General features: G+C 44.2%; 10 protein-coding genes across 10 annotated transcripts; 5 read left to right on the top strand and 5 right to left on the bottom strand.

Moving 5' to 3' along the window:
• Positions 1 to 3,955: 3,955 nt before the first annotated feature.
• On the top strand, positions 3,956 to 5,173 carry Aud_007772 (S-methyl-5-thioribose-1-phosphate isomerase; the record flags this gene model as incomplete). Its single annotated transcript, XM_043292660.1, has 2 exons — positions 3,956 to 4,488; positions 4,543 to 5,173. 2 exons carry the CDS (start codon positions 3,956 to 3,958, stop codon positions 5,171 to 5,173), a joined length of 1,164 nt encoding a protein of 387 aa, XP_043148595.1.
• A 2,632-nt stretch (positions 5,174 to 7,805) lies between these two features.
• On the bottom strand, positions 7,806 to 12,033 carry Aud_007771 (putative nuclear pore complex subunit Nup133; the record flags this gene model as incomplete). Its single annotated transcript, XM_043292659.1, has 4 exons — positions 7,806 to 8,149; positions 8,204 to 11,491; positions 11,543 to 11,612; positions 11,713 to 12,033. 4 exons carry the CDS (start codon positions 12,031 to 12,033, stop codon positions 7,806 to 7,808), a joined length of 4,023 nt encoding a protein of 1,340 aa, XP_043148594.1.
• Positions 12,034 to 12,981: 948 nt separating this feature from the next.
• Positions 12,982 to 14,228, top strand: Aud_007770 (ACP S-malonyltransferase; the record flags this gene model as incomplete). The annotated part of the gene is made up of 2 exons (XM_043292658.1): positions 12,982 to 13,123; positions 13,180 to 14,228. 2 exons carry the CDS (start codon positions 12,982 to 12,984, stop codon positions 14,226 to 14,228), a joined length of 1,191 nt encoding a protein of 396 aa, XP_043148593.1.
• An 818-nt stretch (positions 14,229 to 15,046) lies between these two features.
• Positions 15,047 to 15,703, bottom strand: Aud_007769 (uncharacterized protein; the record flags this gene model as incomplete). Its single annotated transcript, XM_043292657.1, has 3 exons — positions 15,047 to 15,235; positions 15,357 to 15,611; positions 15,659 to 15,703. The coding sequence occupies 3 exons, from the start codon at positions 15,701 to 15,703 to the stop codon at positions 15,047 to 15,049; spliced, it is 489 nt and encodes a 162-aa protein (XP_043148592.1).
• A 784-nt stretch (positions 15,704 to 16,487) lies between these two features.
• Positions 16,488 to 17,364, top strand: Aud_007768 (NuoB/complex I 20 kDa subunit family protein; the record flags this gene model as incomplete). Its single annotated transcript, XM_043292656.1, has 4 exons — positions 16,488 to 16,530; positions 16,580 to 16,772; positions 16,842 to 17,197; positions 17,270 to 17,364. The coding sequence occupies 4 exons, from the start codon at positions 16,488 to 16,490 to the stop codon at positions 17,362 to 17,364; spliced, it is 687 nt and encodes a 228-aa protein (XP_043148591.1).
• Positions 17,365 to 17,669: 305 nt separating this feature from the next.
• On the bottom strand, positions 17,670 to 18,834 carry Aud_007767 (oxidoreductase, short-chain dehydrogenase/reductase family; the record flags this gene model as incomplete). The annotated part of the gene is made up of 4 exons (XM_043292655.1): positions 17,670 to 17,857; positions 17,909 to 18,153; positions 18,290 to 18,728; positions 18,780 to 18,834. 4 exons carry the CDS (start codon positions 18,832 to 18,834, stop codon positions 17,670 to 17,672), a joined length of 927 nt encoding a protein of 308 aa, XP_043148590.1.
• A 1,285-nt stretch (positions 18,835 to 20,119) lies between these two features.
• On the top strand, positions 20,120 to 22,282 carry Aud_007766 (rRNA-processing protein MPP10; the record flags this gene model as incomplete). The annotated part of the gene is made up of 1 exon (XM_043292654.1): positions 20,120 to 22,282. One exon carries the CDS (start codon positions 20,120 to 20,122, stop codon positions 22,280 to 22,282), a length of 2,163 nt encoding a protein of 720 aa, XP_043148589.1.
• Positions 22,283 to 22,434: 152 nt separating this feature from the next.
• On the bottom strand, positions 22,435 to 23,265 carry Aud_007765 (protein N-lysine methyltransferase family protein; the record flags this gene model as incomplete). Its single annotated transcript, XM_043292653.1, has 2 exons — positions 22,435 to 22,927; positions 23,009 to 23,265. The coding sequence occupies 2 exons, from the start codon at positions 23,263 to 23,265 to the stop codon at positions 22,435 to 22,437; spliced, it is 750 nt and encodes a 249-aa protein (XP_043148588.1).
• Positions 23,266 to 24,417: 1,152 nt separating this feature from the next.
• Positions 24,418 to 25,005, top strand: Aud_007764 (DUF1761 domain-containing protein; the record flags this gene model as incomplete). The annotated part of the gene is made up of 3 exons (XM_043292652.1): positions 24,418 to 24,433; positions 24,501 to 24,805; positions 24,871 to 25,005. 3 exons carry the CDS (start codon positions 24,418 to 24,420, stop codon positions 25,003 to 25,005), a joined length of 456 nt encoding a protein of 151 aa, XP_043148587.1.
• Positions 25,006 to 25,644: 639 nt separating this feature from the next.
• Positions 25,645 to 26,335, bottom strand: Aud_007763 (putative NADH-ubiquinone oxidoreductase 21 kDa subunit; the record flags this gene model as incomplete). Its single annotated transcript, XM_043292651.1, has 3 exons — positions 25,645 to 25,669; positions 25,720 to 26,216; positions 26,276 to 26,335. 3 exons carry the CDS (start codon positions 26,333 to 26,335, stop codon positions 25,645 to 25,647), a joined length of 582 nt encoding a protein of 193 aa, XP_043148586.1.
• Between the last annotated feature and the right edge of the window lie 638 nt (positions 26,336 to 26,973).

Genomic DNA, 26,973 nt, shown 5'->3' with positions numbered 1-26,973 from the left:
ATAGAGTATAATATTATTCTAGATTAAAACTAGCTAAAATACATTAACCCTAATACTAACTAGATTATAGAATAGATAGTTATTAAAAGATATAGAATAAAATATACTACTATCTATCCTATCAATCTAAGAAATTAGATTAAAATTAATTCTAAAATATCTATTAATTTCATCTATATTAAGTAACTTTAATATATCCTGTAAAAAGATTAATAAAAAGCGAAATTTTTTATTATATAAGAATTTAAAAGTAATAAAAAAATATTGATAAATTTATTTATATTAGAAGTCCTCTACTTACCTAGTATAAAGATATTTAAAGATTTATACCTAGGATTACCTCTAGAATAATTAATATAATAAATTAATATAGAAGATACTCTACTAATAAATATAAATTTTTATCTATAGTTATCTAAGAAATTTTATAAAAAATTAAATTAAAAAATTATTAAAGAAGATAATTATTTATTCTTTATTTAATATATAAGATTCCTTTACTATAGTTATCCCTAAGCTTAATAAGAAATAATAAATAACGTAATCCATGGCCGAGCGGTGAATATGACTGAAGTGCGAATTTTTGCCGCAAATCATCCTATCATTGAAGTTTTTCAACCACCAGTGTTATTGATTAGACTATCTACTAGTTGAATAGATAGCTATTTATTAGGGCAACTTCTTCTAGTATGTCTAATAGTCCAACATCCACTATAGGTTGGCGGAGCGCGCTGACGAGACATAGGTGTAGGCTCATTAATCTAGCTATTAACCTCTGTATCAAGCTGCTGAACGCGATTTTAGCCTTCTTGTATAGATAAAAGGACATCATTCCCTACTATAGCACGCCTTCTTACCCTTTTCTTTACCTTCCGCTCATTTTCAGCATATAGGACCTTGATTTCTTCTTAGAGAAGAAGATTTATATTCATTACTATCTGTGCGGCCTTTTCCAGATGCTAAATATGAGCTATTAGACTGCTAGATAGCTTCTGTTTTTAGATGCTTCTCTGTATAGTGCAGACCTTGTGATTAAGCTGGTGAGGATTCTAAGGAGTCTGAAAGGCAGAAGAGATAGAGCCTTTAGTAAGTAGTGGTGTTGGTGTATGAAGTTAAAAAGTGATCTTTCTGAGGACCTACTCTTTATTTAATAGCTTTAGACTAGCTCCTATAAAGCCATTATATATATTTACTTGGTTAAATACCTTATCTCATGCTGGTAGATATAGATGCAGGAAATCTTCCTTATTAATATGGTTATTTCTAGTAACCATCATTCCTTCCACTAGTTTTCTGTATGAGTGTTTAAGCGGCCTGAAAACCCTAACATCTAGGGGTTAGAGAAGATAAGAAGTATATGGTGGCATGCAGAGACAGATAATTGCATTCTCCTTATAGAATGTATTAAATTCTGGTGTTAAATGGCTAGAATGGCTATTAAGGATAAGTAACTGCTTTGCACCAGTTAAATATTGCCTAGAATAAGGCTTAAACATAACTTTTAATCAGTGGAGGCCAATCTCATCTGTTATCTAGCTATTCTGACTAGTTATAATTAACCAGTCTTGAAGAAGCTTAGGTTCTTAATACTAAGTAGCCTGGTGTTCTTTTCCCTTCAAGATAACCACTAGCAGTATAGAAGTCCCTTTAGAACTAATACATTTAATGATTATAACCCATTCACAGTTCCCTTAGATAACTATATGAGGTCTCTCACTGCATTCTACTGCAGTAATAACCTTAGATGTTATATAGAGTCCCATTGTAAAGCCAGTTTTATTGAAGTTCCAGATATCATCTTTATGTATACTATGTTCTTGAATAGCTTTGCATACAGTCTTAAACCACTATCTAATAACCTTAGGATCCTCCTGTTTTGCCCTCTGGTATGTAATCCTTTAATTATATCTTATATATAGTTCAGGGCAATATTTTATAAAGGAATAAGCCTAGTTTACTCTAAGAACTACTATTAAATCTTATGTATGTTCACAGAGCAAAATCTGTGCCATTCCATGCAGGAATTCTGGCTAAATTAAGAAGCCTTGCTTATCTACATCCAATAGTCACTTAATAAGAGTCTCTTCTTCAGTAGCTATTAATTTGTGGCTATTTGCACATGTTTCTGTTTATAGTTTAACTCTAGATAGCCACTTGTGAAGGGAGGATTCAGGGACACTAAATATCTAGGCAGCCTTTAGTTTTGACTTAACTTTTTGCTGTTTCCATGCAGTAATAGCCATCTGCATACAGGCTTCCTTAGATAGAGGCATATTTATATATAAAAGTAAAGAAAATGGCGCGTTGAAAATGGTTGAGTTGAATATTTTGGTGGTTGTGGGGAAAATTCGCACTTTGGTTGTATTCACTACTTGGCCATGGATTACGTTATATATTAATTATTACTTAATAAGATAATTATTAAAAATATCTATCTACTATTATATATTTAAAAACTTTTAGATTAAATACAATAATTTAATATCTTTTAAAATTTAATATCTTCTCTAGATACTAATAATTATAAATAAGTAAATTATTAATTCTAAAGATAGTTTACTATATAAAATTTAATAAATTATTAACAAGTACTATAAAGTAAGAAAAATAGAATATTAATATAGAGAGAGAAATAGAATATAATACTTATAATTTAAAGTAATACTTAAATAGATTTAATAAAAGGAAGGTTAAAAGTTGATATTTTTAATATATTTAATACTTTTATAATAAAGATAAAGATAAAGATTATTAATTATAGAGCTAAGTTTTAATTTAATTAAGCTAATTTTCTTTTTAGAAAAGTAGTTAAAAAAGAGTAGTAAATTCTAAATAAGTAGTAAAAATAATAACTAATAGATATAAGTAAATTACTATACTATATAGAATATTACTTTATAAATAAGGAATTAAATCTAAAATAATGAATATATAATTAGTAATACCTAATTATCTTCCTAGAAAGCCCAGGGACATGCTACTAAATAGTGTAGCTAGGTTATATTAGTATAGGGAAGATGATTATTTATTTATAAGTATTACTATTATGAATAAGTAACATATATACACATGAGTATTGGCCCCACGAAGATAGGAGATCTGACTAGCTTCATATATTACTAATTGGGAAAGCGGTGACAGAACTGGAAGGATTTGCCCCCCTGCAAGGCCCACCATACTAACAAAATCACCGGAGAGGTACAATATATTTACTTTAAATAAGAATATATAACTAAATAGTAATAAATAAAGTATACCCTAGATATATATATATATCTAATTATAGACTATCTAAGAGGAGGCCCTATCTAATTATTAAGTAGATATAGTAAAGTAGCAAATTATAAGATATAGGTAGGAATATAATATCACTTATAATAATCAGAAACAGGGTAATACTAATATTTTTGCTGGCCTGCTTCTGAATTTCTGTGTGTAGGTGATGGCTGTTGGGTAGTCTGGATGGATCAACCCAATGTCCTAAGGGGAGGTCATCTTGAAGAAGATGACAGTGATAGAGACAGCAATATAAAAGCTCTATATAAAAGTATACCTATAGATTATAAATCCTACTATTCTACCAGCCTAGATTAAATATAATGAAGATTCTAATATTAAAGATAAATTCTAATATATTATCTTAGTCCTTAGATAACTATATTAAGTAGTATTTAGAATACTAACTTCTATAAAGGCCCCAAGATCAGTTAAAAAATCTCTGACATGATAAGTTGATCGTACATTCAATAAGGTGGGGAGCATCGGCTCAGTTACTGGCAAGCATGACTGTAGGAATCTATGTACTACTAGTAGAAGACCCAGATGTATGAGAGTTGCCAGATTTGGTCTAGTGTAAAATATGCATATGCGTCTGGATCATTTCAAAGTCCCATCAACCAACTGCTCGCCATACCCATGATTACCAGTCAGATCAGCAAAGAGGGTTGCAGCACTAATGGCATCGATGTTAGAAGCAATCAGGTATAGCTGTGGCAAGTTAGCCATCATTGACCAGCTACAGCTCCCATATGTGGAAAAGTTCATTACAATCCAGACATCTGAAGCAGCCTGGCATGCAATCAAAGAAATGAGAGTCAGGGGTGCACCAGCCATTGCAATAGTTGCAGCCCTCGCACTCGCGTCAGAGTTGCATACACTGATAGCCCACGATAAAATATCATCAGGAGCAGAGGAGGTGAAACTTTTTATCAGGGAAAAGTTGGATTACCTAGTGAGCAGCAGACCCACTGCTGTCAACCTCAGTGATGCTGCTCGCAAACTGGAATCAACCATTTCAGACCATGCAATTATCCCTGGTGCAACTGGGCGTACTGTTGCGGAGGCTTTCATCCGCGCCGCAGAGGATATGATGACCAAGGACCTGGAGGATAATATGAAGATTGGAAAAAATGGTGCTGAGTGGATTATCAAGCATGCACTTGCAGCGCACAAGTCAACAGCTACAGTTCTGACGCATTGTAACACTGGGTAAGCATTAACCTTGATGATTGTATTACCTGAGTACTGAATGGATTTTATTAGCTCGCTTGCAACTTCGGGCTATGGAACAGCCCTGGGCGTGATACGAGCGTTGGCTTCTAAAAAGGCCCTGGAACATGCATATTGCACCGAGACTAGGCCTTACAACCAAGGCAGCCGCCTGACGGCTTTCGAACTTGTCCATGATAAACTTCCTGCTACATTGATAACCGACTCAATGGTAGCTGCACTGCTTGCTAATACGAAAGCTGAAGTGGATGCAATCGTGGTTGGAGCAGACAGAGTGGCAGCCAATGGAGATACAGCCAACAAAATAGGTACATATGGTTTAGCTGTACTAGCCAAATACCACGGCGTGAAATTCCTTGTTGCCGCGCCACTCACGACAATCGATATCGGCACTAGATCGGGCGAAGATATCGTCATTGAGGAACGGCCAGCAGCTGAAGTCACCAAAATCAAAGGGCCTGTTGAAGGACATCATTCAGCTGATATCGTGAAGTTGGAAACTGTGCACATTGCTGCAAAGGGTATCAACGTCTGGAATCCCGCATTCGATGTTACTCCCTCGACACTCATCGACGGCATCATCACTGAAGTCGGCGTCATCGAAAGGGAAACAGATGGTCAATTTCATCTGGAGCGGCTATTCATGGATAACTCGGCTTCCTGAAAATCTCCGTTTGTATGATGATTGCTACTGCCATCATGATCCTGGGATTCGTTATTGTCCTCAACGGCAGCAAGAAGCTTGTCCAGCTGGGATTCCAGGTTTGTCAAATGCCCTTCCAGTGCTTCGGCTGCTTTTTCACCACTTGTAAGAGTCAGTTAAACTCTGTCGGATTCGAGTGTCAGGTGGAACCACGTACGAAGAGATATCCTTCAGAACCTGGATACTGTTAGCACTTGGGTCGGGTCTATTTGATGACTCTTCCAGGTTCATGTGCCATTGTTATGCAGTAACACTGTTCAAGGCTTCATTTCATGATTACAATAGTGCAGATGATATTATAGAACTTACTTGTACATAATTTGGGGAGAACTCATCTTTGTTTGCTTGTGACATTGTGACAATATTGGCTGGTTGTATTACGAGGATATTTATGGAGATTAGTCTGCAGAGTAAGGTAGAGTGTGTGCTGTGCTTTACTAATTAACTAAGGAATAATTAGTAATCTATTAGTTAACATGGCATATAATGAATGAGTTTCAGAGTCCTGCTGGCGCAATTTCCCATCGTAGAGCCTAGATGATTCAATATAGATGCCAAGCTGCCATAGCTGTATAAAAAAAAAAGCCATAGTATAATGTACGGGACCAGCTAGTTTGAGTTTCATTGGCTTCTTTTAGTAGAGATGTACTGGTGGTCTGAATTCTGTCAATAATAGCAATAAGCATACACAGCATCACTACACCAGGTGGTCCAACTTACGAGCTAGTGGACTACAGCTAGAACTAATGTGCTGGAACTGTGTAAATTTCAATAGGGTGCAAGTCCTTACATACCTCATAAACGATGGGAAACAGAAATAGGAGGCACGAGGCCTCCACGTATAATCCCGCAACATGCGGAGCTGACAACAAGAGGAAAGTGAAAGTTATCCCAGCGTGGGGTTTAACTGATTTGACATGGGGGTTTTACTTCATATCCCAATCTCTTCGCCATCTGGCATGTTCTCTTGTCTTTGTGCTATCATTGGATTGCTATCTCTCTGGACTGCCTTTCTATGGCTAAGTGGGTATAGACTACCACTTTAGGGGTCCTTACCCCGCGTTTTACTATCATGTATGAGGTCATGGGGTGTTCTAGCTAAAGCTAGATCCTATAAATTAAACAACAAATCCGAGTTCCAACCCTCCAGCTGGATTGAGCATCATTGTTTGTGTATCAAATTGGCTCAGTGGGATTCTAACTATACCTGGCTGTCGCCGAAGTCAGGATTTGCTCGTGTATTCATTCAGGGGCTAGATTCCATATACTAATCTGTCCATATAAACATTCGTCCCTCTGGAATTATCTGTGTTCGTTCTTAACAGATACCTTAAGGACTTCCAAGGTATGCACATGTTACAGTCAACACGATGCAGGTGGTCTGAATACCTGTCTCTCTTATTTGCTGCATTCAGACACAAAGATAGCCCACACCATGCATTGGTTCGGTATCTATGTTTCACTGATGATATATATATTCTAGTGTACTGCCGAATCCGGTCCAGTCCGATCCAAGGGCCCGCTATAGCTTCTCCATAACAGTAAGCAAATCTCAACACACAAATCCACCGATGAAAGAAGAGATATATTGGAACATTGGTTACCCATTGGTCAATATGATGAGCTATACTAATGCAAGTTTCAGTGACGCGTTCACACAAGCTCAACGGCCGGGATCACTCAGGACTTAGTGATGGAACGGCAGCCCCACTTGAGCATATCCCTCGGTATTTTGCGAAATCCGGACCCATTGATGCTGATCCTAAAAAGACCAAAAAGGATGGAGGAGGAAAGGGAAACTGGTTGGTGCCCCTGTCATATAGCTTCGACTGTCATTTTATATCATGTGTCTATATACAAAAACACGGCCTAACAGTGCGCAAGGGGCCGCTCTGGTGAGGAAGTTCAAGACTATGATTATACCCTCACAAACGCTCGTCGCCATTCAAACAGCAGTAGCCAAGGCATGGCAGGTTTTAGAACGAAGTTCGAGACCATTGAACCAGATCCAGTCTTTGAGCATCACATCCACGGTCCTCGGAATGACCCTATCGAGCATGGTGACTCGATGATCCACGACAGAAATGAAAGTGGTCAAACTAACAGCCAAGACATCTAACCAAGAGGGGACTGAACCTGTGATAATCTGTTATTAGTGCCGATACCCCGTTGTCAAGGCACACAATGGGATTATCCAAGCGGATGGACCGATACTGGATGGAGTAGTGAAATGAAAGGGTATAAGACCAAATCAATACAGACCGTCTTCCTTTACGTTCTCTATATCGTTGCTGGATGACCATTACCCATCAAGAATATTTGCAAATGCTGGCATCTATAATCTGAGAGGCGCGGTAGTATCTAAACAGACAACGGAGCATCAGTGAAAACAGAATGCCTACAATTCCAAAGCAGACTGCAGCCCGTGTGTGAATACAGCCGCAAGGCATTCCTATAATAAGATCGTTCTCTCACAGGAGAGAGTTTGAGCCCCAAAAGGAGACATATCATTTATACGGTCCAACCTTTGAACATTAATTAGTATCATGCAGCTGTGTTTATCCCTAAGTATTGCAGAGACTGAGAAACATGATTAAAGCCACGATAACTGCGCTCTTGTAGATGGAGTTTCTGTCTCCAAATGGTGAGCCTGTAGACCATCGCTGAACTGCATCATGGCGCCAGTTGGATGAGTAGCTGAAGATGTAACCGCCTCCTCTGCAGAGATAAGGAGTTTCCTGTACCAGAACTCGAGTTTTCCCTCTTCAATCCGTTGGCGAAGTATATCATTCTCCCTGCTCAGATCGCGGCAAATCCTGCTACGCTGCTCTTGAGGGTATGACGACAAAATAGATTCGAGATCTGACTCATTAAGCACTACATCCAGCGGCGAGGATGGTACATAGAGTGGACGGGAATCTGCATCCGCGCAGTGCTCTGCGAGTTGAGTTAATCAGTATTCAGATAATCAAAACTGCGAGTAATGCTTACTATCTCTTAAACAGAGAGTGAGTGTGCGAAGAAGAGAGACACAGTGGATGTGATCTTCAGATTCAAGATCTGCGTTGTCTACATTTCTCTCCAATTGCCAATCGTCTCTGATCATGCATCTGCGCCACACAAGCTTCTGCAGAGGGACGTGGTAGAGCGGACCCTCCTGGGTGGACGAGTTCAATCGAATGACCCGCAAAGCCAGGTAGAATTCCTTGCCAATAAATTCATTTTGGGTTTCCTCCGAAACCTGGCCGCCATCGATCAGTGTCAACAGATCGACCAGCTGGTCAACCCTGAGAATTTGCCGGCTGATCACTTTAGTGAGCAAGAAGGATAGTACTTCGTGGAGCGACGGTGTGTCATTCACAAGTTTTCCGAACTGGTCAATTGCTAGTTCAGTTTCAGCCTTTTGATCAATGGCGCCCTGCAAAGCTGGCATGATATAAGCATAGACAACTTCTTGGACAGCGTCTAATTCAGCCAAGTCCTCTAGGCGTTTGATCTCAATACCAATGATGGGCTTGCCAGTTGCACTGCTTTCTTCCCAGGCTGCTAGCGTAGCAAGTTTTGACAAGGACAACTCAACGCGATGACACCAGAGATCTGATTCACCCTCAAGGGCCAAGGTCTCCAACGATCGAGCAGCCGCTTCATAGTCGTCCTCACCAATCGCATCGTTAATCCAGCAGAGTCGAGCGTAGGACGGGTTTTTATGCAAAAAGCGGTTGATGAAAGGTTGAAACCTTCTCATCGTGAACAGAATCTCTGATTGACCCATCGATATTTGGCGAGAGAAGAAGGCATCAGCCCAAGGTTCGCCGAACTTTTCGAAGTACGTTGAGATTCTCCTACTGACTTGTTCAGATTCATAGTTGGTGACATTTCCGGCAGGTTCCGAGTCTGCCATTGTCTGATCCTGAAGCTCAATAATGAGTTCCACCAATGCACTCATGTCCCGGAATTTCTCCGCCAGAGAAATTGCGTCTTCTAGCTGCCCAATGCCAGCCAACTTGAATAGCTGCCACCTGCGCTGCTTGGTATGTGTTTGCTCGAGTTCAATACCCTCATCGACAGATTTGGGATCCTCCTGGGAAGAAAGCCATCTGACTCTTTCGTAGTGCATCAAACTGAGCACACGAAGTTGGCGGGCGCTATTTTCCGCAATTTGCCGGACGAACTGCTGCTCCCGTAGATCCAAAGAAGTCGTTGTTTGTTGGGTCCATGCCCTACACATATCGAGTTCTAGATCCAAAAGATGTCCCGTTTCAAGATAAACGATACCCTGAGATGTCCAGAATTCAGAGAGACCATCGTAGCCAGACGTCAACACGCCGTCCTCTATGTGCTCGTCCTCCAGCCCGTACTGACGAGCGTGCTCATCACGAAACCGAAAAGCTGTCTCCAAGACGGCCAAGGAAAGCTCACTGGCTTGCACGATTTCTTCTAATACCCTCCGCCCCTGCTTCGTAGAAATACCCTTCTGGAGTTTGAGGGCTTTGAAGATCCAGGGAATAATATGTTCCATTCGAAACGTGTCAAAAAGGAACCAGCCGCGCACATTGTCTTTGTCCTCCTGATACTCAGATTTCGTTTTAAATTTTTCATTCATCGACCCAATCACATGAGCCAAAAACGTATTTCCTTGGCCCATTGCCCGCCTCGCCTTATCTTCAAGCTTCCACAGGGCCCTTTGTGCAGCAAGTTTCTCTGCACCCCACAGTAGCTCGTACCAGGTTTGACGACGCAAAGGTTTTTTATGCTGCAGTAAGAGACTTGCAAGATCATCTAAAGCTTTTGCTCGTAATCTCAAATTCTGATCTAGAGAGACCGATGTGGAGGGAATATAATGAGAGGTAGACCGCAGCAATTCTCCGCAAATTTCAAGTGCAGCTTCCTCGATCTCTTGGGAGCTGAAGTCGAAGCCGCCTTTGTCAGTTAGATCGAGTGGGTTGCCTGGCCTCGTGCCGTAGAATACGGCTTGTTCGATTTTGGTTTTAGCTGTAATTTGAGCATCTTCAATCTCATTGCCTGCGCTTTGCCGAGACCTCACTGCGATGCGAATGACGCCAAAATTTCGAACCATGACCAAGCATGCGGAGCTAGATCCTTCACCCTGTTCATCCTCACAGCCGCTACCCAGTAGCTTGTAGTCAGCTCCGGCCCGAAAGGTAATATGGTCGTTGAAAGGCGAGGGAAGTCGATCGGAGTCTAGTAAGAGTTGCGAGGTGGGCGAGTCGCCATATGAAACCAACGAGAGCAATAACACCGACTGGCCAATCACGATGAAGGCTGTCTGGCTCACTGTGGCTACATGTAACTTGATGTTGGGCTGCAGGTCGCTAGACAACGTCGGAGCGAAGTTCAAGTCTATGGAACTGGCAGCCAAGACATGAACTTCTTCTGAAAGCAAGAGCTGCACCACAGATATGCATCGACGACCTGTCTCCCGGGAAGGCGCCACAACCAGACAAAGCCGCCATGACTCTGCTCCACTATCCTGTAAACCTTGCTCATTATCTCCGCAGGACATAAGGGCAAAATCTATGATCTTTAGATCAGCATCACCGGCCGCTTCTGTGTGATTTCGACCCAAACAGCGGCACAGATCCTGTCTGATATCAAACTGTTTCTTCATTATGCTCCCATTACTCCAATGTGTGTCCCAGATCTCAAACACTCCCGTCGTCGTGCCAACAATGATGTCCCGCTGCCCTCGTTGATGCGAACGGGCAGCCTTTACTGTAGCGACATCCTTCCTCCAGCAACCACCACTGAAGACGCTTTTTATGCCATTCAGTATCCCACTACTGCTGCTTGAATTCCGAAGAAAATTGGCCATCACGGTTGGCCTCCCTTGAGAATCCCTGAAGGTAATGTGAGCGACCCTCCCCGATGAAAAAGTGACAATTACACCGGAGGGCTCGCAGTTTATCACATCAGTAACATATTCACCTGGGAGCAAGCCAGGTACGTGACCTTGAAGCCCACTTTGTTTTTGTCTTGGTAGCCCAAGGGATCCAGCATGCGATATGGTCTCCCAGTAGATAATTCTTCCTGTATACGGCATTACTACCATTAAGCCTGGTATTTCGCCATTTGCGGAGGAGAGGAAAACCCCAAGGGGGGCTGCACCGTGAGATTCTCGGCAAGATTCAGGAATTGTAAGTGTAAAGACATCCACTGGGGATGACGCTGATGCAGAGGGAGAATATGGCCAAATAATAGCGTGCGATACCGTCAAGACCAATGCGTAGCCATTCGCTGTCCCGAAGATACCTCGAAAATCTACAAAAATGAATTAATACACTGGCTTAGACGGGAATATCCATAACTTGCCTGAAGGTAGGCCACGAATCTGGTCCGGAAAAGCAGGAAGTTGAGAGACAGTGTAGAAATCAGTCTTGGACTTTGAAGAATTTTAGCGTCAATGAAGAACTAGACAACACCCGGCGAGGACGACAAGGGGACGCCAGAATCTTGTTGCGTTAGGCACATGCAAGACTTACCAGCACAGCAGCTGCGTTGACCTCGTTTGCTGGCCGCTTCAGTTCGTTTAATGATCTCACTGGTAAAGATCTTTGCACCCCAGGTTTCTTCGCAACCGTTGAGTCAGACGCATCTCCGGTGTCAAGACTTGGATCTTTGGGTAATCTTTTCTTAAAGTCTGCATGAGCCTCCGAGTAATGCCCAGGACTCTCACTTCGCAGCGCAGAACGTTGTCTTTTAGCATCCGGTTGCTTCACAGACTCATCGGAGCTAGTGCGCTGGCGTCTTCGTGGGTTACGCAACGAGACCACGGAGGAGAGTCCTGCTTTTGGTACGAACATAGTTGCAGGGAGGTTGTCGATGTATCACGACAGTATTATAATTTCTGCTGCTGATTCCGGTACACGCATCTAGTGACAATGATAAGCAGTAAAGTCGACCATGAGAAATAGGACTGAAAGACAGCAGGGCTGGTGCAACGAGGCCTACCGCTTCTCATATCATATCAAACATAAGCAAAACAAATTATATGTACTGAGTATACTGGTGTACCATACCAAGGGAGGTACAAAGGCGGTCAGGTGCCCTGCGAGCTCCACATGGATGTCAAACATATCAAACAGGGATATACATTATTGAGAAGGCTTAGTACTCCGTAGAGAGGTATACTCCGTAGAAAGGACGGAATATCATGGATATTCTTCTAAGGAACAGTTCCTCTGTGGCATGGTATGTAAATATTAGGTGTGTTAAATAAGAACTTTCAAAGGTTGTAGAGTTATTAGTCAACTCGTTGTTCTACAATGGAGTAGTTAGTACTCATTACGAGTTCAGTACTACAATGAGGCAAGAAGCACTTTAATATGCAATGATAGTAGTAAAGAGTTCACTGTTTGCTGCACCTGTTCCTTTTGAGAAAATCGGTATTACGGCGTACTAGGTACCTTACTTTCATGAAGGGTACCTTAGATAATAGGTAATAATCAGTGGATGTTCTTCAACATGAGTAGTAAATTTGCAAGCCTATAACAGAGGTAATATTACTTACTAGTACTAACAGAGGTACCATATTGTTGTGATGTTTTTGCTTGTAATCACATGATTTTAGCTTGACTGAAGCCATAGATAGAGAACTTCTACTGGCTCTTTATCTAGAATGTATCTCGCCCATCGGATGCTACTGTGTCATAATACATCTCTAATAGACACCGCTCATAATGCCCACATATTATATCCAACATGTTCGTTCAGAGCCTAACTGATTACTATGCTTTTATAATCATTAAATCATGTTGCTATTCCTCAGTCTGAGATACACACCAGTAACCCGCTATGCCTGTGGTCGCTCAATCTCCAGGGTGAGCCCCCATCGCCAAAGCATCGCTTCGCACTCTACCACAACAAGATTGCACACAGCTCTATTCTTCCCCGGTTTGTCATACCACCTAGTCCCAAAATCCCTGTTCCTGATGCTGATATAGGTATAGGTCATGGCGTACAGCGTGTGGGAATGGCTAACTCCTGGGTTGATAATTTTCCTAGCACGGCCAGACCATTCTTAGAAGAAATGGACGATACTTTAGGATTCAACCTGTCTCGAACTATAGCAAATGGCCCAAATTGCGAGTTAAACAAGACTGAGAATTCCCAACCTGCTATCATGGCGACGTCCATATTAATCCTTCGCATATTGGAGAAGGAATTCGGTTTCGACACGAAATCCCGTGTGAATGTAACACTTGGACATAGCTTGGGCGAGTTCTCTGCTCTGGTCGCTGGTGGCTATATTAAGTTCAGAGACGCTTTAAGATTGGTTCGCCGTCGGGCGGAAATTATGGCTGATTGCACCCGTCAAGCCTCCAAACAATCCGGAGAAGATTATGGCATGGTAGCTCTGATTTGTGAGCCGGATCATCTCGAATCTTTACTTTCGGCCATACATGAATTCATAGGTCATCCTTCCCCCGACTTAAAGGATGATTCGAGCCACGGATTACCCACAATTCAACAAGTTATGATTGCCAACATCAACTCCAAAAACCAAATAGTACTAAGTGGGAGCATTTCAAGGATTACAACTCTTCTCATCCAGCTTCGCCAATTTGGTGGCCACGATCCACGTGCTGTGAGGTTGAAGAGCGAAAGCCCGTTCCACAATCCCATCATGGCGCCTGCTGCAGAGTATATGAGACATGAACTAGAATGCGTCGACATTGAGTTTCCCTCACAGCTGCCATGTATATCCAACGTCTCTGGTCTCCCCTTCGAATCAAGGGACGATTTGAAAAGCCTTTTGTCTAGACAATGCGTCGAAACCGTTAAATGGTGGGATAGTATTCGTTATCTTGACCAAGATCGAGGAGTCAGAAGATGGATTGGCATTGGACCAGGCAAGGTCGGCAGAAATCTGGTCGGTAAGGAAGTTGGTAAAATCAACACCAAAGGAGGTGGCGTTTGGGCTCTTAGTGATCCCCGAGAGCTGGAGACTTTTTTGATCGCGCTGCAAAACACAGAAGTCGACGTCTCAACTCAATGAATCTGTGATTCCCCATTATATACGTACTTCTCATTTGTACCGACACAATCGAGCCCTGCCCATTACGGACGAAATTCACTGACAAATTGGCGAACTTTAGACGCATAATTTTCATACAAAATGTAGCCTGGTGCTTTTGGCCTTAATTCCACACTTTTCCGGGCAATCACAGCTCCATATTCTCTCGAGTAGGTTGTAATCTGAAAAAAATAATCTGCAGCTTGAGAGACAGATAACCTGCCCAAGCCACTCTGACGTCTAGGAATCATCAGGTGCAAGTTTACGTGGCAATTTTCTTGGCTGGTCTGAATCACACTGAAGGAGTTCCTTGCTAGAAACAACCGGACTAGCTCCTGTAGACTTGTCTTGCAATTCCAACTGCGTTTCTCATTGCGGTGCCAAAACAAAATTAACTTCCATACTCAGTACAAACATGAGGTACGCTCAGCGACGGTACCTCAAGTAACCAAGGATGATCGGCGTGGGCTTCCTTGCCCTGCAAGCAATTGGTGAAGCGCCAGCTCAGATTTCTTATGCTGCTCATTCTTCAATGCTAGCTTGCATGAGGATGGGTATGAGCTTCACTTCTGTAATCCTTCAGACAAGTTGACCAGGTCTAAAAATTGCCTCAGGGTGAAGTTCGCTCAGAATTTCGTATAATTTCCAACCCATCAGGCAGAGCAACGTGGATCAGCCTCACAATCCACGCCTGACGGCTTTGTTTCATACAGTAAAGTCCGTATTTACCGGGGGTTCTGGCCATTCTAGAGTATTAATGTTTGATTTGTCTCTTCAAAAGATTTAGGAGCTGAGAAAGCTCAGAACCCAGTCATTCCCGGAGCCCAGGTATCGCCGATGCGCTTGACTGCCGCAATGAACTTTTGGTCGACGATTTGCGATGCATTCGAACTTGATGCTGCGGTCTTCGAAGTAGGCGTATAATCGTCCGGAAAGTAAAACGGGTTTTGTAGCAGTTGAACATATGCAGTTTGCAGCGCTCGGAAAGCCTATCAATCCACATTAGCGCTTCCATGGAACTTGCAGGCTGTCTCAAGTGTGTTGCATAGTAAGATGGTAGAAACGTGCCGGCTTCAAGTCCGATTCCCTCAATGTCGCCATCGCACCGACGCCCAAACTTTCGGCCCCAACACCTGTTGGTTGTCCTAATGTATCCACCATGATCAAGAACTTCACCCCAGTGGTAGTCAACCAGCCATACGCGGCTAATCGCTCATCGATCGCATGCAAGAGGCCCAGATCCTGGCCGACTGGAGTCTTTTTCTGACGTATCTCAAAGATATCAAGGCATGCATTCAAGGAGAACGAGAAATTTACAATGGAGTCTTGGTACGGTGGGAACATTGAGATATGGAGAGGATTGTCCTTTGAGAAAATTAGTAGAAGCATCAAATTGCAACGGATCTTCTCACAGTCTTTCCAATCACGCATATGCAGGCAATCTTGGGGCCTGACATCACTTCTGGGTGTGAGAGGCTCTTTTAGCTCCTTGGGTCAAAGATCGCTGGAAGTAATACAAGGAAAATGATCAGGCGGGAGAGTAGACTGACGGAGTAGCCCGGGAATTGCAGAGCACTGTTCACATCAGTTCAGGAAGGATATTTTGATGATGGCACCGCGGCGCTGATAAGTCCGGGTAACAGCCGCGCAACTTTCACGTCAATGAAACGCAGCATCTACAATAGAGTAATTTCTCACATTCGTGCACTGAAACGCTGGATTAATGATCCAATAGGTTGTAGACAGAAATCAATGTAATCTAGTTGCACCTAAGTAATGGTCAAATCGAGTAACCTTTCTACAGTAAAAAATTAATTCCCATAGTAACAAGGGCCATCAGGATAGATCAATTAAGTATTGACGAACCAAATGTGATGAATCGAATCAAACGTTATATCGTAGGGGTTTCTGCGACTACAGATGTGAGCTGACGGGCTATATACTCGATATTGTTACCATCTGGGGTTCAAACCTCGAAGACGGAGTAGGTTGAGTTCAGAAACGGATTATCTTGCAGTTACTAAGCTGGATCGCCATAGGCTCGGTCATCTTCGGCGCAACGGCGTTACCTTCCTAGTTCGGGGCCGGAACGGAACACACGCTACTCGTACCTCAGCCATTTCATTGCCACTAAGCTTGCAGGGGCCTTTGAGCAACAGAGGTTTTGTTCCCCTCTAGTCACCAACTACTTCTTTATCTGATTAATAGGCGCCTCAGACAAGACAGAAGTATTATTCCAGTATGCTCTCTACGTCTAGGCGCGCCGCTCTGGGCGCTCTCCGCGGTACGTCTATTTTTCTGTCTCCTGGCATTCGTCGGCTCATTTGATATAGCGCGATCAGTCACAGTTCCATCCCTCTCCAGAGGTCAACAGCTTGCATTGCTGTCCACCTCTCCAGTCAACTCAGCGACGGCACTCGAGCGTCAGGCGCAGTCCGGTCAGCCTTTGACTGCATCTGGAAAGGTGCGGAAGGAGGTGCCCTTGCCGAGCCAGGAAAAGAAAGAGGGTGCAATGCAATATGTTCTGTTCGTGCCCTGCATCTTTTACGTACATGCATAGCGAGCGTCCGTTTGTACTAACATTGTCGTTTGTAGTACCACACTTGACCAAGTCGCCAACTGGGCCCGCCAGAGCTCCTTGTGGCCGATGACCTTCGGTCTCGCCTGTTGTGCTGTTGAGATGATGCATCTGTCGACACCTAGATACGACCAAGATCGCCTAGGAATTATTTTTAGAGCTTCACCTCGCCAGTCGGATGTGATGATCGTGGCTGGTACATTGACCAACAAAATGGCACCAGCCCTTCGACAAGTTTACGATCAGATGCCTGATCCACGCTGGGTCATCAGCATGGGAAGTTGTGCAAATGGTGGCGGCTACTATCATTACAGCTACTCAGTCGTACGAGGATGTGATAGGATTGTTCCTGTCGATGTTTATGTCCCTGGATGTTCGTCAAATCTCCCTCTAGACTCGTACTTTGAGATTATCCTGATGTGAGAGCTATGCTGACGGAATATAGGTCCACCCACATCCGAGGCATTGATGTATGGAATATTCCAGCTCCAGAAGAAGATGAGACACACAAGAATAACACGCATGTGGTACCGCCGTTAATATTGTACTCCAGGAATGGTGGATATCATTAAATCTTGAAAATAGTAACTACGGTATTGTATACTTACGTACCTAGGAGACATACTAGTGCATGCAACGAGCCAAAGTGTTCTTCTGACGATATGTCTTCGGTGTTCAGATTTCGCTCAATTTAACAGATAATATGGGCTTATCATTTGCTATCTCTCTTTCTGATAAACGTGTCACCAACCACAGAATGAAATGGTTCAAGTGGTCTGGTGACCTAGCATTCAGGTAGCTGTTCGTCTTTTTTGTGAGGCTGAGATTGCTTCTCGAGGCAACGCTTAGCCGTTGACCATGACCCCGCCATTGGGGTGCAGGCTTTGCCCCGAAATGTAGCTACTGTCATGACTTGCAAGGAAAACAAAGCATGTTGCAACCTCGCTAGGCTGGCCCGGGCGACCCATGGGCACGGAGCTGAATTGTTCCATTGCAGAGGAATCCATGGTGGATGGGATCAAGGGAGTCCAAACTAGAAACCATCTTAGAGAGAACCGTCGCAATTATCCGGCTCGAAACTTACTTGGACCAGGGCACACACAGTTGACTCGAATTCCTTTCCCAATTTGTTGGTTGGACAATCCTCTAGTGAACGCAACGATTGCGCCCTTCGTAGATGTATAGTCAAGGAGGTCACCTCGGCCAATATAATGGTTAACGGATGCACAGTTGATGATTGTCGAGCCAGATCGCATATGTGGTAGAGTGTATTTCGACAGATAAAAGTAAGGATGGATGTTTGTGTCAAAGGTGCGATGCCATTGGGCCCTAATAAGACGGTCAATGATACGAGATATCATGTCGACAGGTCTCTGTCCTCTTGTATTTTCTTCCTTCCCTTTTTCTGTTTTCTTGGGAAGGGAGGGGCGCCTCCAAAAGACTATGTTGGGGAATCATAGCATACTCATCTAGCTCGCTGATGTCTTGGACCATGTTCTGGAACGCAGCGTTGTTCACCAGAATGTCAATTCCTCCTAAACACTGAAGGGCGACCTCGATCACTTTCTGGCAGTTCTCCCTTTTCCGGAGATCTACTGCCAAGCAGTGACATTCTTTTCCAGCTTCCTGCACTCTTCTCCTTGTTTCTTGAGCATCTCTCTCTTCCTCGGGCAAGTATACGATTAGGCTAGATGCCCCTTCCATTGCAAACAGTATGGCAACAGCGCGACCGATCCCAGAGTCGCCACCCGTAATTATAGCTCTCTTCCCAGCGAGTTTCCCAGCTGCCTTATACGTCTGGTATCCATAGTCGTCGGTCGGTATGCGGGTCGACGCAGGCTTGGGGTCATCCAGTTCCGCCTGTAACCCAGGCTTTTTCTGATGCTGGATTGGGATCTGGTGACCTGCAGTATTGATGAGCATCATCAAAATTTGATTCAAAGATGCGGACTCACCAGGCTGAAATTGTGATTCAGCACCGCTTGCTCGCTTTTCCGTGTACTCTTGCATGGTGTTGATCCAGTAGCAATTTTTGACGATCTCAAATTGATAACTCGCGTATCTCAAGGAAAATGTAGCTTTCTGAACAAGTTAATGCGCGAGAATAGAATTTAGAAAAATAAAGTCAAGTTATAGTATGCAAATCCGGCGCACACGGTCATGTACGCCGCAAGATCACAGCGTCAAGATGACGTTTTCAAGCAACACAAGAACCTAGGAATTGAGAGCCACGAAACATCTTAGAGATACAGCCACGCATGTACAAAACCCACATCGCAATCATTACTTCGAGCTGGCCTAGGTGGTGACAGTAGAAGTTCCTGTGCAGATGAACCTCGACAGTCTCCTTGACGTGACGTTATCAAGCAACGAAGGGCTGGCATATGTGATGATCTAGACCATCATGAGCACCTTGCTTGAGGAGAACTGTAGTTGATAACCCGGCAGAAAGTTCTCTCAGAAAGTTCTCTGAGAGCCAGACAATCGTCAGCGAGACATCACATCCATAGAATGTGATAAGGTCTGCTTATTGCTTGACTTCATCAGAGTTCGCGATCAGAAATGTTTTGCTGGACTGGCTCAGAGAGCAGTGGAACTGTGGAACTTTTTGAGGCGCCAGGGTGTCCGGATTGTGGGAAACATCTCAGTTATCCTGCCATGAACAAATTCTTGAAAGGCCATATTTGCACACTGAGGCTGCACTGGTTGTTCTGTAGTGGTGCTTTACCTTCTATAGGGTGAGGTGAATAAGATTTCGAAATTAGTCTTTTAATTACTTTTACCCTTGTCGAACGGAGAATAATCCGGAGTAAATCATGAGTCTGATAATAATCTTTCTTGTCGCCCGCCTCGGAAGTAAATAATTGGGTCAGTACGTTACCTTAGGCCTGAAGACATTGTGAACTTGTGTCTTTTGACAATCTTCAATAAACAGCAGGCTGGTAGCAGCAATTTGGTTAAGCTTCAGCATTAAGGTACGCCAGCGCCCCAGCATTAATATTATTAGAGACGTGCTCTGTAGTATTGAGTACTAGTATTATTATCCGCCTTAGGGGGCCGCGCTAGTTAAGATACCAATAACACAGCCAGGCTTAGGTGGAGCGGGAAGCTTGGCAGAGGTTTTTCTAATTTTCATTTTTCATTTTTCCGTCTTTTTAAAAGTACCATATCCCTCTTTTTCCAACTATTCCTTTTTTCTTCATATTTTTTCTCTTTTTTCTTCGCTCTCTATAATAAATTCACCTTTTCTGCTCAAACACCAACGCGGGCCGATGCTCTCAGAGGCATTTCTGCAATGAACCAAACGGTAATACAAAACCAATCTGAGGCGATAATCCAATCCCCAGCATCCAGATCGACTTGCAACGGGTATAACATGCCTATCGAGTCAGCGTTATCTACACCGTGGGTTTTTCTTAGCCCGACAACTTCGCTGCATGCGAATACAGTTGATTGTGCAAAGCACTTTCTGGATTCCCTTGCCCTGTCTGTCAGCAATGCACAGCTTGCTCGTCAGCGCGTTATGCGGAAGCGCAAGCGACCGGATTATGAGCAAGAATCTCTGCATCATGTATTACAGTTGAAGGAGCTCTTTGTGCAAGGATTTACTTCCGATCAAATTTGGGAACAGGCCACAAGAATACTAGACTCTGCCAAAGAGGAAATCGAGCAAGATTCCGCTCTGGTTGCTCAGCATGTCGAACCAGCTGTTTTGGACGCAAGAGCGTCGCCCGTTCAGTCACGAGAGGCGAACTTTGAAGATGTCTCCGAATTTAGTGGAATGTCGATTTCTTCAGAATCGGCCGCTGATCGTTCAGACCGCGACTCTGCTTCTGATGATGATATGGAAGATATAGAATCCGAACCAGAGTCACGGAGCATGGTCAAGGGCCATTCAGACGAAGATAGCAGGACTGATGTGGAAGAGTCTGAGAACGATAACCACAATAGCCGCGATACCTATGTACAAGACCCGTTCGGACTCAACGACGGCTTTTTCTCCATTGACGAATTCAACAAGCTGTCTGGCTTTCTCGAGAGGCAGGATGCAAAGGGCGGAATAGATGACGAGTTGGGGAGCGATGAAGAGGAGATAGACTGGCACGTCAACCCCTTAGCTGGTGGTTCTTCTGTGCCTCCCCAAGCCGCACGACCAACAGCACAGAGATCGAAGAGTTCTTTCGAGGACGGAAGTGAGAGCAGTAGCGACGAGGAAGGGCCGACTTTCGATAACGTCGCCGTCGAAAATGACCTCGATTCGGAGGATGACGATTCATATTCAATCAGTGCGGATACCACTAATTGGATGAACACCAGTGATATCAAGTACTCGGATTTTTTTGAGCCTCCCCCACGGAAGGCGACTTCGATGAAAACGCGCCCTCTTCCGAAAACACAACCTCATGGGGCTCCTGTGGAAACTGACATCGATCGCGCGATTGCCGATGTTAGGCGCGACTTACTTGAGGACGATGGGTCGCTGGATGGAAACGATTCTTCCGATAATGAGCTAGGGGGTTCTAAACATCAGCATTCGGCTCATGAGAAACAACGCGCGCGGATTGCCGACGAGATCCGTCGCTTAGAGGCCGCTAATGTCGCGAAGAAAGATTGGATGCTTGCTGGTGAAGCTCGAGGTCCTGAAAGACCTATGAATTCCTTGATCGAAGAAGATTTGGATTTCGAGAGGGTTGGAAAGCCGGTACCAGTCGTCACGACGGAACTTTCTGGCGACATTGAGGAGCTGGTCAAGCGTCGAATACTGGCGAAGGAGTTTGATGAAGTAATACGCCGTCGTCCTGGGATCTCGGAAGGGCAGGCTACAAAGAAAGGGAGATTTGAGCTGGAAGACACCAAACCTCAACAGAGCCTGGCCGAGCTCTTTGAGACTGATCATCTCAGGGCTACTGATCCAAACTATGTGGACCCGAAGAATCATAAACTTCTACGAGAACATACTGAGATTTCAAACCTTTGGAAAGAAATAAGCGACCGGCTGGATACGCTGTCGAACTGGCATTACAGACCGAAAGCTCCTCTAGCAAATATCAACGTGATCACGGATGTTGCTACCATTATGATGGAGGATGCGCAGCCTGCAGCTAGCAGCGCAGTTGGCGGGTCAGCTGCCCTTGCTCCTCAGGAAATATACGCTCCGGGTGATAACGGCAAGGTTGCTGGAGAAGTAACACTCAAGAATGGAGAATCTGTCGCTAAAGATGAAATGACGCGCGATGAGAAGTCCAAGCTAAGGAGGAGGCAGAAGAAGCAAAGAAAGACTGGCTCAGACCCTGCAAAACAACAATCAGGGAGAGCAGCTGAAAATCAACAAATCGTCTCAACCTTGAAGAAGGGCGGTGTCAAGGTGATTGGTAGAGAGGGCCACCTCACTGATGTTTATGGTGCCAGAGACCAGGAGGGCACCGCCAAAACTGGTGCCGATATGCTCAAGCTGTGAGATTGCAATCACCTACCGTCCATATTCGATGACTGAGTGTCTCAAATTACATGAATTTCTTTGGAACGGCAGAAGCCTGGTAGATTAGCGTATTTCGTTCGTCTAGCTACATATCGGTATATGATAATCTGATTTGCCTCTTTAGCGCTTGCTCATCCCTCTATTGCTCTGAGACTGCCGTTCTCCGGTCTAGATTTCAACCGGAGTGAATAGAGAAAGATGTTCTCCCTTCTGTATATATCCGCTTCAGGGTCGTCACGAACCTCCTTGACATCAAAGACCCTCTTAGCTGCTTTCATGAAACGGAGATCTGCTCGCCTACGCCTCTTGAAACAGAAGTAGCAAACTGATTCGGGCCCCAGCAGATCTTGCAAGGTTGAAATGAGAAGGGGAAACGCCGGCTCGAAATAGACGCAGTCCGCAGCGAGTATGATTGCAGGATGGGTAGGTATACAGTCTGGGAGACGCTCTCCCCAATTTAACACTGTCGCCGTCACAGCAGTTGAGAGATTGTTCAGCTCAATGTTCGTTTTCATCAAGTGTAACATTGGTTCTTGGTCTGTGACGTAGACGGGAAAAGGACCAACATTGCACCCTCGTGCAACCGCGAGGCCCACAAGGCCTCCGCCAGCTCCTAGTTCAACTCTAGGTAACAACGCATTAGTACAATCTCAGAAGGAGGGGTTGTTGAGAACTTTATAGAAAGAAAAATGGCAGTGTACAGACATCGTCTTGTTGGAGAGATTATTGCGGTGTTGCCGCAGCAAGTACTTAGCCAGGACAATCCCCGCTGGCCATAATTGACCACCACAACCCTCTTTAAGGTCTTCTTTGAGGATCAGAGGCTCTTCTAGGAGACCATCAAACGAGACTAACGTATTTCCAGCCGATTTTAGCTCCCTGACAGGGACCAAGTATTCGCTGACATCAAAGGTTGCCACCAGATCGGATGATGAGGGGCTGGCAGAAATAGTTCCTTCCATCGGGAGAAATTTTGCATCCACGAAACGTTTCTTATGAGGTTAACAAATGTCTATCGATAGAATGTTAAATTTAATTGATGTGTGAAAAGCCTCAGTCAGCCACTGACGCTAGAGCATCAAAAAATATAATGACCAATAGGGAAAAAGAGTTGAAAAAATTAAGGTATGTACCAGGAAGTAAGGTATGTTCAGAAAAGACCAGAAGAAAAAGGTGGAAAAAATCCATGTTCTTTGATAACTCTGATTGGGCATTTCTCCAAAATGAGGAGAGAATTAGGTAGCGACGGAGAAATTAACGATGTAGATCTTCCATTCATCTAGGCTCTAGCGGCCTTCAAAGCTTCATAGGTATCTAATCTTAGATAGAGGCCATGGCTGAGGATATAATGTTTTTCTTGTCCTCAATCTTCTTCGTGCCTTCTTTCTTGTCCTCAAATGGGGACCATAGAGAGACCAGAGGACATGTAAATTACAATTCTACTTTAGGTCTTTGGTCGGAAAGCGGAAAATACAAGCCGTAATTCTTGCTAATATCCTGCCTGGAATGAAGGAAAATGATTTTTCCTTGCAACTTCATAGGAGGGTGGAAGGGTTTGGCAGAGTAAAGCGGCTCAGCGAATGCAACTCATGACTGTTGATGTTGGATCGACCACGCTCTGTAGTGGAATAGAGAGAGATTAGTGTTCGCTTGCTTGATCGAGGCCTACCTGCTATTAAGATCCTTTAACTCCACCGCCCAAGCATGGCTAGTATGAAGGTACCTATTGAGAGACCATCATGTATGTGTCTACTGCTTGACGTCATGGCCACTGCCTTCCCCACATCAAGGGATCTTGCTTCCAGCCTCCTACCTTAAACCGTTGGTAAAATCGACTTTATTATCTGAGCGGCCTCGACTGATTGGTCCGCAACATGACTCGATCCCCCATATCGGGATCTTCACACTACAGCTTGTCGGCGTATCCTTGTCTTTAGATCATGACGACGTCACTGCATAGCCTGCCAAGTACCTACTGTATGATGGCAACCCCATGTGACCTTGGTTCAGTAGTGTTCAAATAACGAATCTCCCCCATTCAACGGACAACAATTTTGTTGAGATCTCACAACATACAGAATCATTGTTACACTGCGATATTTCCACATTCAAAAATGACCACTCTCCACTGTAAGTGTGCCCTCGTCTCTCTGCCATGTGGTCTCACTGATCATTATAATAACTTATAATCGGCCAGATCTCCCTCCCGTGAAACCCTCGGCGATTGCCATGGGTACTATCTTCACCCATACGGCTTCACTGGGTATTCTCGCTCCTGTCTTTGGTGATACTTATCATCGGGCACAGGCCGCCAATTCCAAGGAGGAATTCATCAAGTCCAAGGAGGCTGCTGGAGCAGCGGCGGCTTGGGGTAGCTCTCTGGTTGGAAGCGCTGTGCAGACTTACGGTGTTGCAGCCCTGATCAATGCTACTGGAACACTGAGCTATAAGGGAGCTGCTTATTTGGGAAGTTTGATTTTCATGGCCAGTTCCGGGCCAAGTGTGAGTATTCCGATTCTCTTACTCCAACTTTCATGTGATATACTGACCTTGCATTCTGTTTCTAGTTCATCAGTCAAATCTTCACTGAAAAGCGACCCCTCGATACTGTTGCTGTTGGTGCTGTCAGCAGAGTGTTTGAGACAGTTGGGCTTAGCCTGTTCCTTACCTGGTGGGGTACTCGTACAAATCCTTTTGATTAGGAGCGACTTTTGGTTTATGGTCAGGGAAATTATTATTTTGTGAATTAAAACCTGAATTTGAATTAAGCCAGACATAGGATTCTATTGCTTGCTCATGCCAATGTCTACCAATGTCTAAAATTTTGCAGGGACCAGGTTTCAATCGTAGTCATTTTAGGTATCGCATGAAGAAGCTTATTTTGAGACACTTGATTTCTCTCTTAGAAAATTTGGATTATCAGAGGACATGGAAAGTTTCTTAGGATCATGATGCCGTACCTGCACTATATCTACCCTTGGTAAATGATATTCGATATTCTGCTTCCCACTCTACCTATACGACATGGTGGCATTGCTTTCCACATGAGTGATTAACATAAGGCGAATAGAGAGAATATAAGAGGATACCCAGAGCATATAAACTCACTCCGATACATGGTAACGGAAACTATCCAGCGAAATACTCAATGCACATGTGGCTAGCTAGGATGGAAGACTGGCTCTACATTATCAGAAAAAGGTTGACATAGCGGCTGACATTGCCATCAGCCTGCTCCATCAGGCTCACCCCGGGTTTGAATACTTTTCGCTAATAGATGGTCTACGTCCCAGGACAGAAAGAGGATAACAATTCAATTCGGATGCGCAGTTAAAGAATACTTAGACGAACGTCCGGCAAGGATACCTAGATTCAAATGTAAGCTGGGGCAGCAAAGTGCGGAGATAAAGACATACACAGCAGGATAGCCTTGACCTTGGCCAAGCTGGTACTTGGCCGCGGAAGCGTTCAGATTACAAGGAATTGGCGGCAGACCACCGGCGCCCAGGACGCCTTGGATGCCCCTCTTGTCCTTCTCAAATATGGCAGCGAGGCCACGCTCTTCTCCTTGTTGTTTAACCTCAACCAACTGCTGCTCTCCTGCCTGCCCGATCTGCAGAACATCATCCTTAGGCACCGCCCGGCTGCCGACTGTAAGAAGGCCAACAGCATCTGCCTGGTTGACTACGCTAAGTCTGGGGTAGTTTCTCCGAACGTCGCGCTTCCAGTAAGGGTTGTCGGCAATGTCTCCTGCTGGGACAGTGACGGGGTCATCATAAGATTGCGGTGGGAGAGCACCAGGAGTCGGAAGTCGATATTGCGAGTTAAGAGGTACTCCGGTAGAGCGATTGGGATCGACAGCAAGAAGACGGCGAAGACGTTCCCATATCCCGGTAGATTGAACGGTGTATTTCTGGTTATCAAAAGTTAGAAATGGAAAGTACCACCATCGGTATTAGTAAAACTGCCTACCTTATGGACGGCTACCGCATTCGATGCGGACTTGGCGGCTTTGAGAACGTCGCGAGCCATGATGTGCTTGGAGATCCTATCCAGTTTGCGTGTCAGCATCACAATGCCCCCATTGTCTCACTGGCCATGATGAAGACCAGTACAATGACCCATTGCTTACTTGAGTCCTGACCTGCCGAGGTTCTCAGTCTCACAACATGTGTATTCACTTGCTTTACGAAGGGACGGAATCAAGATGGCTGCACTTGGATGGACGAACTGTGAACGGACATTATGTTTTTCCGACACCGTGCCTCCTGATACCCGAACATTCGCTGGCAATCGGTAAGAACGGACCCATACAACATGCACAGGAGCTTCCCTGCCTGATATCTAAATGTAAAGATTAGCGTTTTGACCAGACCCTCTCGAGCTAACCTGATATGTGGTGTTTCAAGTCAGGTTTGGTGTAACAGAAGGAATTTTGCTGGGTCTTAGATAGGATATATGGAACCCCAAAGTGACAGCTAGAGATATTGAATTTCATCTCAAGCAACTCCGTGCCACACCTGCAGATATATGGTGACAAAAGTAAGAACAGTGACCGAAATTTACATTGACCGAAATTAATAACTTATAGGTTATTCATCTACTTATCAAAAGATAATATCCATTGAAGACTGGCTATACTGAGCTAGAACAACCAGTAGTTGTAACCA

Source organism: Aspergillus udagawae (assembly GCF_001078395.1).
Source record: "Aspergillus udagawae IFM 46973 DNA, scaffold_5, whole genome shotgun sequence".
NCBI lineage: Eukaryota > Fungi > Ascomycota > Eurotiomycetes > Eurotiales > Aspergillaceae > Aspergillus > Aspergillus udagawae.
This window is presented reverse-complemented; position numbering and strand designations above follow the sequence as displayed.